This window comes from Uloborus diversus, chromosome 7 (assembly GCF_026930045.1).
Source record: "Uloborus diversus isolate 005 chromosome 7, Udiv.v.3.1, whole genome shotgun sequence".
NCBI classification, from domain to species: Eukaryota; Metazoa; Arthropoda; class Arachnida; order Araneae; family Uloboridae; genus Uloborus; species Uloborus diversus.
The window spans coordinates 85,358,192-85,376,022 of record NC_072737.1 but is presented as its reverse complement, the minus strand read 5'-3'; the positions used below and the strand labels follow the sequence as shown (position 1 = coordinate 85,376,022).

At 30.3% G+C, this 17,831-nt stretch overlaps 1 protein-coding gene across 1 annotated transcript in view; it reads left to right on the top strand.

Annotated features, from left to right (window-relative positions):
- LOC129226398 (DENN domain-containing protein 5A-like) overlaps nucleotides 1-17,831 on the top strand; it is a 65,988-nt gene that overhangs the window by 35,550 nt on the left and 12,607 nt on the right. Inside the window, exons 16-23 of the mRNA XM_054860999.1 lie at nucleotides 1,815-1,967; nucleotides 4,963-5,059; nucleotides 8,565-8,651; nucleotides 11,320-11,452; nucleotides 12,535-12,663; nucleotides 12,788-12,909; nucleotides 14,195-14,340; nucleotides 17,102-17,220. Coding sequence (XP_054716974.1) covers nucleotides 1,815-1,967; nucleotides 4,963-5,059; nucleotides 8,565-8,651; nucleotides 11,320-11,452; nucleotides 12,535-12,663; nucleotides 12,788-12,909; nucleotides 14,195-14,340; nucleotides 17,102-17,220 — 986 coding nt within the window. The remainder of the gene's footprint in view (nucleotides 1-1,814; nucleotides 1,968-4,962; nucleotides 5,060-8,564; nucleotides 8,652-11,319; nucleotides 11,453-12,534; nucleotides 12,664-12,787; nucleotides 12,910-14,194; nucleotides 14,341-17,101; nucleotides 17,221-17,831) is intronic.

The following is a 17,831-nucleotide window of genomic DNA, read 5'->3' as shown; positions in this document are numbered from 1 at the left end:
TGTTTAAATCAAAATTCATTCAAAAAAAAAAAAAATTAGTCTTGGTTTTGGTTTCTCGGCCTGGAATTTACTGGAATAGCCGGTAGGTGGCGGTACAACTCAACTGTAATGGGGTGTGGTATGTGCGGATACAAAGTCTCGTAGGAACCTCGCCGTTGCTCGGGTCATATCTATATAAGTTGGTCTTGAATCTGACATTTTCCCATCACATATTAATAAATAAAATAAATAAAAATGCTTAAAAAATCTTTAAAACATTATACTTACTCTTTGTTGGGAACTTACTAAGGGAAAAATAGAGGGAACTTACTTTAACTATGCTACACCCTTCAAAACAGGGAGTCAAATTTTCACACACCAAAAGAGTAACAAGCAGTAAGTTTCATCAAAGGTTATCAAAAATTAAATCTAGTAATAAAGAAATAACTGTAACCTGAATCAAAAAGTATGTTATTGCATGACAAAAAAAAAAAAAGGTAAAACCTCCCTTAACGGACACTCCCTAAATTGTGTATGTTAGATCTACTATAACGATCATAGTTTAGAATAATAAGAGTTTTTAGTACTGTACAAAAATATTTTCCCCAGAGAATAAATTTTATTAACATACTTACTTAAAAAGAGGAAGTAATCTTTGTCTACTTACATTTTTTTTCATTATCGGAATTAAATCATTTAGTTTGTTAACAAATCAACTTTCGAAGCTGTTCTAAACTAAGGTAATCAATTTTTGTTTTTACATCATTTTAAGTAAACACTACACAACCAAATCTCAATCCTGAAGTCTGGATTGGAAATGACCAAGCAGGGCTGCCATATTTTCAAGATAGCAAAAAACCCAAAATGTTAAGAAAACAGGCCAAAATAATGTAAGGTCGCCCAATTTCTCTTCCCCATTACTTTCAAACATTATTTTGTCATAAAAGCACTATTATTTATGTCTTCATGATAAAAAGGCTACTTTTTTTCAAATTTTGACGAAATTTTAAGTTGCCCAAAAATAGCCAGCTGCAACTCAATAAAGTTATAGGTAGCTAGCTGTGGCAAACTTTAGCCCGATCGGCTACTTTTTACTTAATCCGGCAATACTATACCAATTCCTCATCAACTTCTAGAAAAAAAAGACAAGGCGGCGACACTCGTCTCGAAGAATCGGGGGGGGGGGGGATAAATGCCATTAAGTTGCTCTATAGTATCTTGTGAATAAATTCCTGTCTTGTGCAAACTAATAAAGCAAAACACTGTGTAAAAGGGGGAAAACAAATCATGTGTTTTTTGCTGGATTTTCGCGAAATGAAAACAAAACCTTTTTAGGAGCTTTGACTTAAAAGTTGTTACCTTGAGATGTAAAGACAACTTAGCATTGGGAAACACTGATAATTTTGGGACCCAATAAAAACTTCAAGATAAAGGGATATTCAAGTTATAAGACTTTGAGCTATCAAGTGTTGACTGTACTTAGTGTTTTGCTTTAAAATTGTCGAGTCAGTTACCCATGGAATTGCTTAGCTACAATCCCTTATACTGCTGCAATCCCTCAGTAGATGAAATAGTCCTTCATAGATAGAATTTTATTAGCCATTATATCATGAAAATGAATGCAATTTGCATTTGGAAAAATTAATAAAATTATATTCATCTTTATTTCAACAGGTTTTATTTTTCCATCCAACTTGATAATAAGCATTATGTATTTTTTCTTTTGGTTTAAAGTTTTTGCTTTTTGAAATTTTGAATAGTATTTATTCATTCTCTATCATTTTTCTCTCATTAAAATTCCTTGATAAGTATATAATGTGTAATATTTCTTGTAGACCAAACGTATGCTTGTTGAAAAAATGGGTCAGGAAGCTGTTGAATTGGGACATAATGAAATCAGTATTACTGGTGTTGAAGAAAACACTCTTATTGCAAGTCTTTGTGATCTTCTGGAGCGCGTATGGGCACATGGACTTCAATCAAAACAGGTATTTTGTACCAATTGTGAACATATATGTAGTGTGAACTTATGCGGATATCAGGCCTCAAAAAATCTTGGAATGTTTGCACCCCCTATTTGGTATGTTTGTCTAAAAAATACGTACCAAAATGAAACTTTTACATGCCCAAAATATTTGTTAGATTGCATATTATTAAAAACATAGCAAAATATACACATATCGGCTACTGATGCATATCAATAATGCAGTTACTTTATAAATACATCTGTATTAACTTAATTTATTCAGTTTATGTATAAATGAATGAGCAGACAGTATATGCACACAGTTAACTCATTGTAATAATGGCAGCCAAATGTTTATGAACAATTAATGAATGCAAGGAGTGAAAGAAAGTTTCTGAAGTGAAGAGATCATTGCATTTGTCTCATATGGCATAGGTATGAGGGGCACTGTTTTCAATAAAGTAGAACACATTCATTTTTTAGAGAAGTTCAGCAATAATTTGCATGCCCAACCTGGCATGTAAGAGGAAAAGATATGTACCATTAACATGTAGTTTTGAATTGGCTTGAATTTTACCTGTCTTAGGCACTTTTGTTATACAGTTAAATTCTGTTACAATGAACTTAAAAGAGACCGTAAATTTTGTTTGTTGGAGTGATAATTTCGTTTTAATGAAATTCAACCAATGTAATCGCAAGTGAAGTGAGTCTGGATATTTATTTCATTGTATTGGTATTCACGGCAGCAAGATTTCAGGCATAAAAGTTTTTGCGGAAATTCACTTTTTTGAAAGTTCTCCGCACTGTTTCTGAGATCGATGCAAATCCATGAAGAAGTCATGAGTGGTAATAGGGGGAGTGGAGTGTCTGCGACGCAAGGCGATCTCTAACTTCCATTTATCACAGACACCGCGTCCATTCTCCTAGTGATAAGAGCAGCTCATGAACAGAACAAGAGCAGGGTCAGGGTAGGCATGGTTACTTTCGTGTGGTTCGATGACGATCATCTTCCGTGTAAGCATTTTCAAAAGGGGAAGAAGTTTATGTCACCAGGCATGGAAAGTGGCGTAGATAAAATGCTTGATATTTTGGCTGTGAATTTTAAAGAAGGGGCGCTAAGAGTTCATTCAAAAAAATAACTTCAGATTGTACTATACAATGTTTTGATTGCATTGTTAGCATATATTGGTGTTGGTGCACATGGCCGTGCGATAGTTCAGTTTAGTGAAGCTGCTAGAAAGATGTTAGTTTATCCGTCATGAATATCTTAACTATGAATGAAGAGCATAAAGCGTGTGAAACAGATGATGGTAAAAACATTTAAATTTTCTTGGTTGAAAAATAGATTAAAAATAAAATTGAAAGATGAAGAATTCTAAGTAAGTGTGAAGGGGACTGCGTACAAAAGGTCAATGTTAGCGGCAAAGTAAACTGTGAAGAAAGTTAGAGCAGATGGCCCAACAGATTGAAAAAAGAAAGAGAGAGCAATAAATTACCCTTAATATTTAATGAATTTTCAGAAATATTTGTCTCCTGTATAATTATCTAGTAATTGTTGTACAAATTCAAGAATTTTTATCTTCATAATTGTTTGATATTTTTTTAATAATTCTCCTTCTACAGCATAAGGAAAAAGCTGTCAGATGGAAACTTAGTGTGTTTTGTGACGTTATAATGTTAAAAAATTTCAACAATTTTTCTTTTTTATAAATTATGCATTAATTCACAAAAAAGGGTTTGATTTTGAAACCCAAAGATTAGTTTTAGTAAAGGAATATTTCTGGAAATGAAAGTAAGCATCTTTTTCTCTTATTAATTTGATGTATACACAAATAACTTTTTAAATGCATAAAATGATGTCTGTATGCTTACTTTATATGGTGTATGCATTCGGTGTGATGCTTTTAGCGTTCCCGAAAGGTTCAGCTTTTTTGTCGGCTGGCGCTTTCATGTCTGAGATTTGGTTGTACTTTTAATAGTAATTTTGCTGAGCAGAACCTCTTAAGACCGAAATTTTTATTGAATTTGGAAGGATTCAGTATAATAGTTTCAGAAGAGTTGTTTAATTCTACTTTTGAATTACAACTGAACTTCATGTTGCAGATAATTTGTTTAAACGCCTTTTAAAGGTAATTTACTTTAATGTGTGGACGTTGCACATTTTTTGTCCCTTATATGAGTGAAAGATTTGAAATTTATCCACAATTAATGTAGACAGCTTGTTTTATTTCACAATCCTTGATTAATTTACATTCTTTTGTTAAAGAAATGAAATTTCAACTGAGCCATCTTACTTCCTTTTACTTAAAAGTGCTTACAGTGATCATGAGAAATCAAGCGTAAGACAAAGGTAAAAGGAACAACTGGATGAAAATCAAATTTTCGTCTTAGATGAATAAAAAATAATTGTCTAAAAGGAATAATATCTTTCATGTTTCAAAAAATAAACTATCACCCCCCCCCCCTTTTTTATTACTTTAACAACAGTTTAACCTGCTTTTTCAATTTTTGTATCTTTACTTTGGTTTTTCCGCTTCATCACCTTTTTATACTTTTTCTTGCAGCTTGTTCAACAAAATTTTCAATTCTTTTGAAAATTTGTGCTTGTTAAGAATTTTACTCAAAGAAATATAGCCTATAGAAAAATAATTTAATTGTTTAATTTGTGGTTTTTGCAACAATAAAGGTTTTTCTGTACTAGCAGAAGTAATGACCATAACTCATAAGTATTTTTAGTTTCTATACATGCTGTGTCTTGAGGCATTTGAAGTATTTATGATTTCAGTACAAAAATTCGTTTAAACAAAAATTTTTGATAAGAAATATTTTACAGAACTTACTTTTATCGATTTTTCTACTTTTTGACCAATTTGTTGTGACTAAATTTGAATTGCAATCAATTGTTGTTGCAGTTTGCAACAAATTTTTAAGGTGGTAAAATTGATAAGAAATCACAAATAATGCAAATGATTTAACTTCAATCCTATGTTAAGACAGCTTTTTTTCTATTTTTCTAGGGTAAATCTGCATTGTGGTCTCATCTTGTTAGTTACCTTGAAGTAGAAGAATGTAAATCTTCTGGGAAGCCAATTGATCCAAATTTTTTAACCCCAGGTATATTTTAAATCTGTGCATCTATCCCTGTTGATAGTAATAATCTATACTATTTAAAGAAAAATGTTGCAATAAAAACAACTTACGTTCACAATGTTTTGCAATTTTTCTCAAAGAATTAGTAGGAGAACTTCTAAAACATGAGTAAAAATCTTGAACCCTTTTTCTCTTGCAAATTATATTGGTTTTAGTTGTCTGCTTCCCTCCATGTTTGCCAGAATAAATAAATTGGAGATCATTTTAACAAATTGTTCTGGAAAATTGATGTTTTTTGAGACAACTATCTATAACCTCTTTTGGTCTCTCATTTTTACAAAAAAACTCTTCTTCTTCTCAAATTAACATTGTCCTACTGTTTTTTTAATTTATTTTCAATAAACATCAATTATTCTTATTATTTTTTAAAAATTTTGTTTGAATAAATCTAATTCTTGAAAATACGCACTTGAAGCAAACTAGGTCTTAAATTGCATGGGGACTCATGAGAACCCAGCTCATCTGCTACCCTTCAATTTCATGCAAATTTTAGCACAGTAAGTCTTTAAGACTGTTTGGCTCCTGCATTTCTTTTTTTAGATATTAAACCATAACACAGCTGTTAGGTATGAACTGATAAAAAAATATGGCAATCCCCCTCCCCCTTTTTAAAATTAATACTTTTCTGCATACATTTTGATTATTTAATTTTATATTTATTTTACTCTCACCTATTTTTTATTGTAGTTTGGCTTAGAAATCAACCCATGAGTAATTTAGTTATGCTTTTAAATAAATCACTTTTATGTTAGATTTTTATGTTAAATCTTTGCTTTTATTTTGGAAATTAAAACTAATGTTATTCCTGTTAGAATGGTTTTTATAAAATTATTTAGAAAAGTTGATTTCACACTTTGTACTACACTGTATCTTGAAATACATCTGCATTTCATTTTAAATTAATCTTATATGGAAGTAATTTTTAGTTTAGCTTCTTTGTATATTTGTGTTAGCTTAATCTCATCAAGGCTATTTATGCAGTTACGTATTGGAAAAGCGTGTGTGACATAAATATTTTTATCAATCATAAAATTGTTTATTAACATAAAATATTGTATTTTAAATTAATGATTTTATTCAAAATTTTACATTTGACAGAATATTTCTAATTTGTGTTTTCATCAAAACAATGATTTCCCCCTCTATTTTCACCTAAAAAAAGTTCACTATTTTTAAAAAATATTTATGTTTTATAATTTTTATGTAGTTTTAAAATGTTAAAAATGTTTACTTAAAAAAAGTTTAATTAAAAAAAAAGTAAAATCTATTTATGATTTATTGGCAATCGTTTAAACCAGTGAAAAAATGCAAAAGGCATGTGTTTAATTGCTTTTGTACAAATGCATTTTAAGTCAAATTATGTTAATTTTTCAAAACATATGAGGCAGTGAGAAGCAAAGGGATGTAAGTACCAAAATTTAAAACGTATTTTTTACTCTATCTTGGTTTTAGAAATTTGCATCAATTGAGAGAGAAAATAAATAAATAAACTTTCCCTTCTGAAGAGCAACCAAAAATGCAATTTTAATTGCAAAACTGATCATAATTGTACAAAGGCAACGTTAGTAAATTTTGGACAAAATATTTAGTCAACTGATAAACATATGTAACCAACTGATGAGTTTATTCTTAATTCAGCTTTTTTAGCTTGAACATCACTCGGGGAGTTATCAGGTTCGATTTTTATATGTTTTTGGTATACAAATTTGGTATACAAAGTGGGGTATACCGTTCAATGTTGGAAAATGTTAAGCATGCAAGTTATTATTTACTCGGATCTATCTTAAGCAAAGAATAAACTGTTGTTGATCTGGGAGTGTCCTAATCAGTCAGGACTTGAGTTTAGTGACCAGTGCAGTATAACAAATAGCAAAGCCGATAGAATGTTGGGTTTCATCATTAGGTCTATTGGAAGTTCTTCTGCCTTTATTCGGGAGTTTGATAAGACCTTTTTTGGAGTATGCTGTTCAGTTTTGGTCTAGATGTCTTAAGAAAGATATCAATTTATTGGAAAGGGTTCAAAAAAGATCATGAGTTTAATAAATCAGCTTTCTAATTTAGATTTATTATTCCAGGCTTAGAATGCTTTATTTGTATAGTCTTGAGCAAAAGAGAGTAAGAGGGGATATGATCTAGTGATTTAAGTTCATTAAAATGGAAGACGTGTATGGACTAAATTTTCTGCACAGATGGTCAACCAGTGTTCATTGCTTTAAGCTTTTCAAATTCCAAGCTAATTATGAAATTAGGAAAGATTATTACTTCAGGGTTGTAGGCATTTGAAATACTTTACCAGAAGTAGCTGTTACTTGCAATGGGGTGAATAGTTTTAAGAGAACTCTAGGTTTTTATAGGGGATTTTTAAACTGACTAGGACCAGCTTAGCTGAACCCAGAGCCTGTTGCTAGTTGTCACTTTTGTTCTTTTATTTGTATTTACTGTATATATGTGTTGATTTATCCTTTTTCAAAAAGCATTGGATTAACATTTCTTAACTTTTTTGTCATTTCCGTACATATAAGTAACATTACTAATTTTCATTCTTAGCAGCAATTCTCTTAACCTTTCTAACTGAACTATTTCTCCCACTATTTCTTGTTTCTTATAGCTTTGGCATGGTGTGTTCTGAGAAAAAGAATTGATTGTAGGTGAAATTCTACTTTCATTTTTCCTTTACTAAAATACTTTAGCATTTTCCAAATTCTTAAGTTTTTCGTAAATTTGTTTAAATACTTCATTAATCTCCATGTTTCCTCATTTGTGCACATTTATGTTTTGCCACAACAAGTTGTTGCTTGTTGAATTGCAAACCTAGAAAAAATAAATCAAGAGTTTTGTTTCCTTTCTCTCTCTCCTCCTTCCCCCCCCCCCCCCCTTCATGTCTTTGAAATATAGCTGCAGATGTTGAAAGTACTTCAACATAGCATAAAAATATATTGAAATATAAATTTTTATATTTATGTTTTTAATGAAAATTTTTCTGTCAAAAAATATTTTGTTTGATAAACTGGCAAAGGTTTTTTGGTTTTGTAATAATTCCTTGTTATTTGGAAAATGCTGAAATAACTGTTTGCCTGTTGTATTTAAATTATAATTTTAAAAAATAATGTTCAGATGAAATTGTTTGATTTAAATCATATTTTCCTAATATTTTGTAACTGGCTAACAACTGTGTTGGTTTGTGGTTTTCGGCTAGAAAATTAATTTACACTGACAAAAGAAAGAACTATTTTAAATTTACTCAAATCAGTTACATGTGCTTGCAAAATATTTTATTTCTTTTCAATTTGCATGGATTTGATAATTTTCCAATCTTATGCTTTAGTTTTTACTTTTCAGTATTCTTTTTTACTTATCTGCTTGCTTTACACTTCTGTTCTCTGTGTTAAATTATTATTTCAATAATTTACTTTTATAAAATTTTATTTTGTGTCACGCTTATTTTGTTCCTTTTATATTCACCGTAAAGCTCGATCCGAACCTTTCTGGAACATAGGCTTACTTCTAATCAAAAGTGGTGCAATAAGCACTTTTGTTAGTCATCTTACAAATATTGGTAAGTTAAAAAAATGCATGATTTTACTCTTTGTTGCTTATAAAGTCAGTTATTATTTTTCAATATTTGAAGACTTTCTAAGGATCAATGGAATCACTTTAAAAAACTATATGCTTGACAGATTTCAGCATGTAAATGACATACAGTCGAACCCGCTTAATGGAACAGCAAATTTGCCATAAAAATATATTCTAATAAGCAGGATATTCCATTAACCAGGATTAAAATGACTAGTTTCAGTGGTTTGGTGCTATGAAAGTTCATTACATTAAACGGGATATTCTATTAACTGATTTTCCTATAAGCGGGCTTGACTGTAATCATTTTCTGGAGTCTAAACAAACGTGCTAGGTATAAGCAAAATTCTTTGGAGTACCTTTCTGAGCTCAGTTTGATGTAGGGTCTGATGGGGTATAGTGGTCATAAAATTCAAAATTTTCAGCTTAAGTAAATAATAAATTCAAGAATTTATATTAAAACTTAATTTTTTTTTTTTTTTTTTTGTCATTGTTTTACATTTCATTAATGAACACGCTGCACTGTATTTTTGGAAAAAAAGAAAATATTTAAATAGCTTAATTACATTTTCTTTTTCACATGTGTTAAAGACCTGGGGTGGGACAAAGTGGTCATAGTTTTAAAAAATGACCTGAATCCATCATAAATGACCTAAAATTTTTAACTCGCCTGGATCAATATCATCAGTTTTGGTGTGATAATTTGCAATGTTTTATTTCTATATGGATATATTAAAGATAGCATCTGAATAATTGCTAAATTATCTAAATTACATAATAAGAAAATATTGCACTCAAATCCAGTTTGGAAAAAATGTTACTTAATTAAGAAACAAAAGGGGAAAGGATGATGAAGCATTCAATGTATGCAAAAATACTTCTAGTTCTAAGTTTCTACTTTTTGCCGATATTTAACAGCTGATTTTTTTGCAGGGTGAAGGGGGATAGCAAGAATTATTCTAATAGAATAAATTGAAAACTGTGGTTGCAGAAAAATGCTACAATTTTTTTCTAACATTATACGATTACTTTAATTTAATCGATACGCTATATCAAGTTTAAGCTCGGTTGTATTTAATCTATTTTACCTTATAAACAGTAAACTTAATATTTAACTGATATCTGCCTCATAAGTGAAGATTGAAAGGATATATGTTAAGCCTAACCCTAGGACCACTTTAACCCATCTTACTCAAGTTGTTCTAAAATATTATATAAAATGAATCTATCTTAGCTGTTTATGCAGACATGTTCTTGAGACATCCGGGAAGCAGCCTGCTCAACCAATGCAAAAAATATTTTAAAACAAAATTTTACAAAGAAATTAAAAGAGGTGTTCAGATTTTTAAAGGTTTCATAAGTAAACAAAAATGCCAATTTTAAAATTTGCATTTCAAAAAATTCCTAATCATTAAAATCTAAAATAAGAAACTTACCCTCATTCTTTCATTTATTTCAAATATAATGCATTTTATTTGATTTATGACCACTTGATCTGGTTGACTACTTAACCCCAGACCCTATATATCCTGTCACATTAATATTTTTTAAATGCACATAATGAGAACAAATTTAAGATTCACTCAAAAGTTTTGTTTTAGATCATTTATATTTCAATGTCAGGTTTTAAACTACCCCCCCCCCCTCCAAGTTAGTTGCCTTTTTTAACTTTTACTATCCCCCTCCCCTTCTTGAATCGTGGTAAATCAACATGTAATGCTCCAGAGTAGGTGACCCACCATTGGACACATCTATTAAGAAAGTCCAGGGTGACCCACTGGTGGGTCACTATGTCGCAAACTTGTTAATAACTTTTTTTTCAAACAAAAAAATGTTTGATTTTGTAGTTAATACAGTCGGACCCCGATTCAACGAATTCCTCAGAACCGTTACTTTTATGCGTTAAATCGGCGTTATTCGTAATATCAGGGTGTGAAAAAAAAAATGCCCTTATCTAATCTAAAAGCCCTAATGAGAAACTGCAAAAATATCCATAATTAGAAAGTGTACACTTTTTATTCAGCTTTCCGCAACTTATTATAATCTAGATAATTTGAAATTTTAAAGTACTGTGTAATGGATGTTTGACAATTGCCTTGATACTCGACTCGAAACAGATCTTCTTTGACTTTATGGAGAGAAGAAAAAACTCATTTACAGCCTGCTACATGAGATGTTTTTTACAATTTCCAGGCCATGTAAAGCATTTGGGAAAAAAGTAAGTTTTAATGAGAGATCATTATTGCTTTCTGCATCAGAATTGCTGTTCATGGTTGTTCTCTCGCTTGTCAAAAATTGCTGATTCCAAGAAAAATCTTTTTTTTTTGCTTCAGACAAGATGGATATATCATTGGAAAACAATCCAATGTTTCCTATCTCAACTTTAAAAATTTAAAAAAAAAATCGGCTGCTAAAATGATTTGTTAATTCGGGGTTTATTATTTGTGAAATAAGGGTTTTTGCCTTTATTTTAGTTGGGGGAAAAAAGAAAAATTTGCTAAATCACGAAATTTGTTAAATAAAGGTTCGTTAAATCCGGGACCGACTGTAATATTGTGTCACTGATGGATATCTGCTTAGAATTTTTTAATGTGCTTTTGTGTGCTTAAACATTCCTGCAAATATTTATTTTATTTTTTTTCCATTCTTAGATATATCTAACCTCACTCTAGAAAGTGATCCTACTTCTCATCGAAAAGAGAGCAACAAAGATAGGAGGAAAGCAAAGACACCAGATACGCCTACCATAAAATCTCTCCCAATATCTCTTGTTTACGACATAAAGTTAGTTGCTTAAATTAGTTTTTAAATTCTATGATTTTGTTGAAAATTAGAATAGTTGAAGTGAAGTTTTGACACTACTATTCTTTATCTCTGATTTTTATACATGTTTCAGTATGTTTTCAAAATAGGCCTTATGCAGTAATTTCAAGCTGCAGTTAATTGCATTTATAGAGAAGTCAAAACAATAACACTGCTGCCATTTTCATTCCGCTATGATAAGACAAACAAGCAAAACTGTAAAACAAAACCAACTTAAGTTAATTTCTTTTTAGAAAAGAAGCGCTCTTTTTGGCAGTATTAATTATTCATCACTTGCGTAAGCATCAGAGATGTACGTGCTTCTTAGCTACCACATCCAGAGACTGCAGTTTCTTTTCTCTTAGTCTGAAATGAATGACCAAGCTGGAGGCAGAAGTCATCTTATTGAAATCAGATGACATCTGCCTCCAGCTCAGTTATTCACTATTCCAGACTGAGGAGTTCTGATAAGAATGAAACAGCAGTCTCTGTATGTGATAGATAACCAGACTGTCTGTTATATTGCCTGTAGTTCTGACTTAGCCCTGCCTTAAGGACGGTAACTTACTGTTAAATTACAGATGTGTTCCGACTTTTTTTATCGCTGAAAAATTAGCAGATTTATGTAACTTGATTCTCCTAGTTTAACATCAAAAAGATTCCAAAAATTATTGGCTTATGTACCAAAACAGCTTTATTTTGATTTTAGATTTGCTTTTCAATAAATAATTCCTGAAAGATCCGTTTTGGTTGATCTCAATTTTGTAGAGGGTCCATTTTGGGTAATCGTAACTTTGTGAAGGGTCCGTTTCCTGTTCGAAATTTTGTAGTTGTAATACTTCGTTTAAAAAAATCTTTGATTGCTTCTAATAAGTATTAATTATTTTAAATCAGTTTAAAAATGTATTTAATACCCCTCCCCTGAAAGTGTTGGTGAATATTTTAACTTCTCATACATTTCATACAAATGTTTTCTAAGCATTTAAGTAATTTAAATAGCTTTAACTTGAAGTTGTAGCTTTACTTTTTTCTTCTCTTTACTTATTTGTGGGCTCTACTTTTAGAAATGTTCAAGCTATGACGGAAATCAAAACAGATATTGGGTATGCCAGAGCTTGGGTTCGATTAGCACTTGAAAAAAAATTGCTGCATAAACATCTACAAAAACTTTTATCAAACCAAGAATTATTAAGGTAATTTTTGAAAATTATATATTCAAAATGTATTGTTATAATAATTGTGATACAATTTTATATATATACTTAACGAAAAAATACCTGCTGTAAAAATAGTAAAAATGTTTTTTTTTTTTTTCAGGAGCTTGTATAAAAGATATGCATTTTTACGTTGTGATGATGAAAAAGAGCAGTTTTTGTATCATTTACTCACATTAAATGCTGTTGATTATTTTTGCTTCACTAATACATTTACATCAACAAGTAAGCTTTGAAATTCTTTATCTCATTTCTATCAATCTTTGTCTCATTTCTATCATCATTTTTCACAAAGGGAGTCCTCACATTTTTATAACTATTTAAACTTTCTCCATGTTTTTTTAAACGTTTCTGGCATCAAGTTGGAATGAATAGTTTTTAGTCATCGTCTGCAGTATTTAAAACATTCTTCAATTTATAATGGCCTTGTAAAATAAGAAATGGATCAAAGGCTATGTATAATTTTTTGCTTAATAAAACTCATATTTGATTATTAAAAAAGATGAAAGCTATGTTTTTAATTTTCCTACACACAGAACCTTGCTTGATTCTACATTTGTTAAAATTCTTAATTTTATTTGATAAATTGAGAATCCTCCCCCCCCCCATACAGAAAAAAATACTTGGGGTGTTCCTGCAGGGTTTCCGCTACAATCGCATTTTTCCCAAAATGCAAAAATACCATCTCAATTGCAAAAGTAAAGCAACGCAATTTCGCTCTTTTGCTCAAATAAAAAATAATTTAAGTAAAAAAAAGGAAACTTATGTGATCCAAGAGAGGAAACAAGCATGGCGATAGTCAACTTAATCTTTTTAAAATCTCAGCAAAGATGCTTAAATTACAATAAAGTTCAACAATACTTAGTCTTATCCGGCATTATGTCCCCTCTAAAACTGCACTATTAAGGAGGAGGGGAGTGCAACTCTCTAAAAACCAAACATATGTTTTCTTAACGGTAAGTATAATCCAAGACTTTTTATTTTATGTTTAAAAAAATGCTGCTGTACTTATTTCTTTAAAGATATCATAGAAAAAATTTTCATTTATTTTCAACTGGAGATGAAACGCACTGAGGCATTTAGAAAGATTTCAGAATATAACATTTTTTAGCATCTTGCTAAAGCTTTTCCCTTAATTTTAGCTTTTATGTTAAAGAACTTTTGAACTCAGCTTAAACCCTGTGTTCTTGTCAATCAGCTTATCGAGATCAATCTCCCCTTCTTTCTTTTTTTCTTTGCCTTGTAATAGGAGTTATGTACATGCAATCTATCTGAAAGTGTAAACAATATCATATTCAGAACCTCGATTTCCTCTTAATAACTTAACTTCAGTTTTAAAATTCATTTCATAAAATGCTTTGGTATGGATTATTAATCATGTCTGGGAAAATTATTGTAATTTTTTAAAATTATTATTTTCAGTTACAGCATTGTTTATTAGATTTCAAATTATATTTATGAAGGTCTGTGATTTCTTTTAAGTGTCTGAAATTTTCAAAATTTTTTGCAGCCATGCCATATCGTGTAGTCATATTTCCTAGTCGAAAACTAAGTGCTTCTACCACTTCTGCTAATGCTTGGATTATAGTTGCTGGAACTTTAGGTGAAACGAAATTGATACCACTTCCTCGCCAGATGTTAGAAATAGTTTTTCAGGTTTGTCATTTTCTTATTATTGTTTAAATTATGGTTTAGTAACAAATATAAAATTACAGATGTACTCAGTAATTCTCAATTAAGGGGGAAACCAGTTTAGATGGGTTGAAAAATCCATTTTTTTTTAATTTTTTTTTTTTTTTTTTTTTGTTTTTTTAATGTCATAATATGTTAGTAGAACTATTCAAGAATATTTTGCCAAAATTTCAATTCGAAATTCCGTTTAGTTCCAATGCTATGAGCACTTAAAAATCTGAAGATTCGAAAATTTTCACAGCACATTGTACGCTCCAGGAAAACCTGGAATTGTCAGGGAACATGACACAGTTAAAAATGTCAGGGAATTTTCCAAATTTACTTCCAAAAAAAATTTTTTTTTCAATTTTTTCCCAGGGAATTTTGTTCCATGAGATCTGATCTTCATTTTATCGATGTTTCCTGAAAAAAATTGTAAAATTTTTGAAGCAAAATGATGCTGACAGTAAAAAAGGAGCGATCCATAAAAATTTTCCGCAGTCGCCATTTTTGACTCTCAATACTCTCAATAGTTCCCAAGAAAAAAATTCTTCGATTGAACAGGAATTCAGCACAAACTCAACAGGGAAAAAGACAATTTACTGCTTCGGAAACACAAGCCTGAAGATGGGAGAGTCGATCGAAGAAAATCGTTTTTCGATGGGAAAATTCTTTTCAGGTATGTGTTAAACATAGGCGCCATTTTTGGTTTCTCGCAATTTGGATGTATATATGATCCTTAAATGCCTAAGTGCCAAAAACAAATCAGAATTGGATGTTTTCTTTAACAACAAACTGATGAAAACAACACAAAATGTGCTGCAAATTATTTTTTTTTTAATTTTTTATTACTTTAAATTTTCTTGAGAAATGAAAAATTTTGTTAAATTTTGTCCTCATGGCCTTGGATACAAACATGCTAAAAACTTTCCAACTGAATTGTAATTTCATGAAGGTTTATAATTTCAAATTTGCTTTCATGGTACAAATTCAAAAAATTATTTCTTATTTTTTCGCTTAGCCGCCATATTTGGTCATTCCCAAGATGGAAGTACACGGACTTTTTAAGGGCCTAATTTTCCGAAAACAGCATTGGATGTTTATTGCCATGCAAACTATTGAAAACAACCCAAAATGTGCCTTTTTTTCCGGATAATTCGTAATTTATGATGAAATGCAAAATTTTATCTTCAGAACATTTTTTATTCTAACTGATTTAGACACTTATGTGCTAAAAACTGACTGTTTTGTCTTAATTGTAGTGTTTTAAGGGTTATTAATTATTTATAACTACTTTTATGCTACAAATTCAAAAATCTGCTTATTACCTTAAAATTTTCATAGTCGCCATATTTGGTCGTTTGCATAATGGAAGTAGTCTTAAATTTCCAAAAATAGAATTCAATATTAATCTTAATGTAAACTATTGAAAGTAACATAAAATGTGTAATAAATAATTGTAAGAAAAATTTTAAGGTAAGCATCCTTTAATATGCGACAGAAAAAACCCGATGATTATTGGCATTGACCTATGATTGCCGAATGTTGATTTTTGTTATTGTGCATTATATGGTATGCGGATCGATGCAACAAGTTAATTACATTTATAGTGAAAAATAACTTTGTATTTTGCTCAATATGTTTTGTGTTATGTGCCACTAAGAAAAGAAAAAAAGGATTGTAAACCAAAAGCTGATGCTAAGAGATAGCTGCACGATTACAACAAAAAAATATTACGCATGACACTTGGCATCAAAGAAACGCTAAAATTAGTTGACGATACTTTGTTCTCAGCAAGTAGTAAACAAATTAAAACAATTTTGAACAAAATGTTTAAAAAAAATAAATAAAATTTTGAGAGAGTAAAGGAGAAAAAAAATAATTTTTTTAAAAAAAAGTTTAAGGGAAAAATTTTTCAGTTCTTCCGTATTGCTATTTTAAACAATTTTAATTATTTTGAAAATATTGCAATTTGAACTCAATTTTGAATGAAGCAAGTAACCTAGAATTTTCTAAAAAACAACCTGGAAAAGTCAGGGAATTTTTTTTAGCCACAAGTGTATGAACCCTACAGCAGTTTTTTTTCAATTGCGTTTTTCTCAAAATGACTTTTTTTCAATTGTTGTGCATTCTAGCACAAAACCTTGTAAGCCAATCATTGTGAAATTTTGGGTGAATATTTTTAATTTAATTATGCTCTATATGAACCTAATTCTGGGATGATATTATGATTAAAAATATTTTTAATGCAAAAAAAAAAGTTAACAAAAATGGTGGGAAAATGTGATTTTTGTGATCAAACACCTCAAAAGCATGAATTGCTCTTTTTTAAAACCAGAGATAGGTTTATGTTCTGAGGATATATGTTGTTAACAATAAAAAAAAAATTGTAGTGATTAGAGATAAAAATTGACTTCAGGAATGCATACCAGCAACAAGCTCTGATGGCGATCATCCATGGAAATCAGCTTCTAACTCTTCTATTTCTGGCAGAAATGACTTGAAAAAATTACAAAGTGTGCTTTAAAAATATGAATAAAATATTCTTCAAGTTTGAACTAATTCTGATTATTCCTTCCCTGTTGAAAAAATTCACAAAAAACACTAAAATGTCTGCCTCCTAAACTGGTTTTCCCCCTTAAATGTCCAAAAAGCAAAGCTTTTCTTATTCAGTTGTGTATCTTAGTCAAGTATATTTCAAGTATAAGCATTCTTTAACTCTGTGTTTTTTGTTTTTCAAAAACAGCATAAAAATTTAGGTATTTTAACAACATTGAGGGTAGGACATGATAACACTGGAATCTCGCCAAAATGGATGGTGGAACATGTTCTAGTGAGGAATGAAATCTCAGGCCACACATACAAGTAAGTAATTCAAAGACTGCTTTTCAATTTTTATAGTTAAAAGATTTTATTTATATGTATTCTCTTTTTAATCATCTATATGGGAAATTCCTAATAATTAGGACTTTTGTGGTCATTTTAATGTATGGATCAATTTTTGATCCTCCAGGAATCATTGCTATTGAAACATAAAGAGAGTGATGGAGTGTTTTTTTTATTGGGGGTGGGAGGGGGGGAGTCCCTTTAAAAAATGATCCCCATTATTCAGTTTTATTTCTCTCCATTATTAAGTTTAATCTTTCTAAGATTTTTGGTTTAAAATAGACATAAAATCCCAAAATGTAGAAATTATCATTTCTTCAAGTGTAATTAGCTTCGTGTTACTGCAACTTTATGATCTAAACAATAATTTTAACCCTTAATTACTCATGCTGGTGTATTTTTTATACCATTGAAACATTTATAGCTTCTGTTTTATTCCCGCACGACCTTTAATCTGTTCCTGTCAGTTGACCTACAGGTGTTTCATGCTGATTAATTTTAATACTTTCCTTCATATTCATTTGAACTTAAAAACTTCAAGTCTTGGTCTCTCTGTTGAGCAGGATGCATCATGTAGAGCAAGTCTGGTG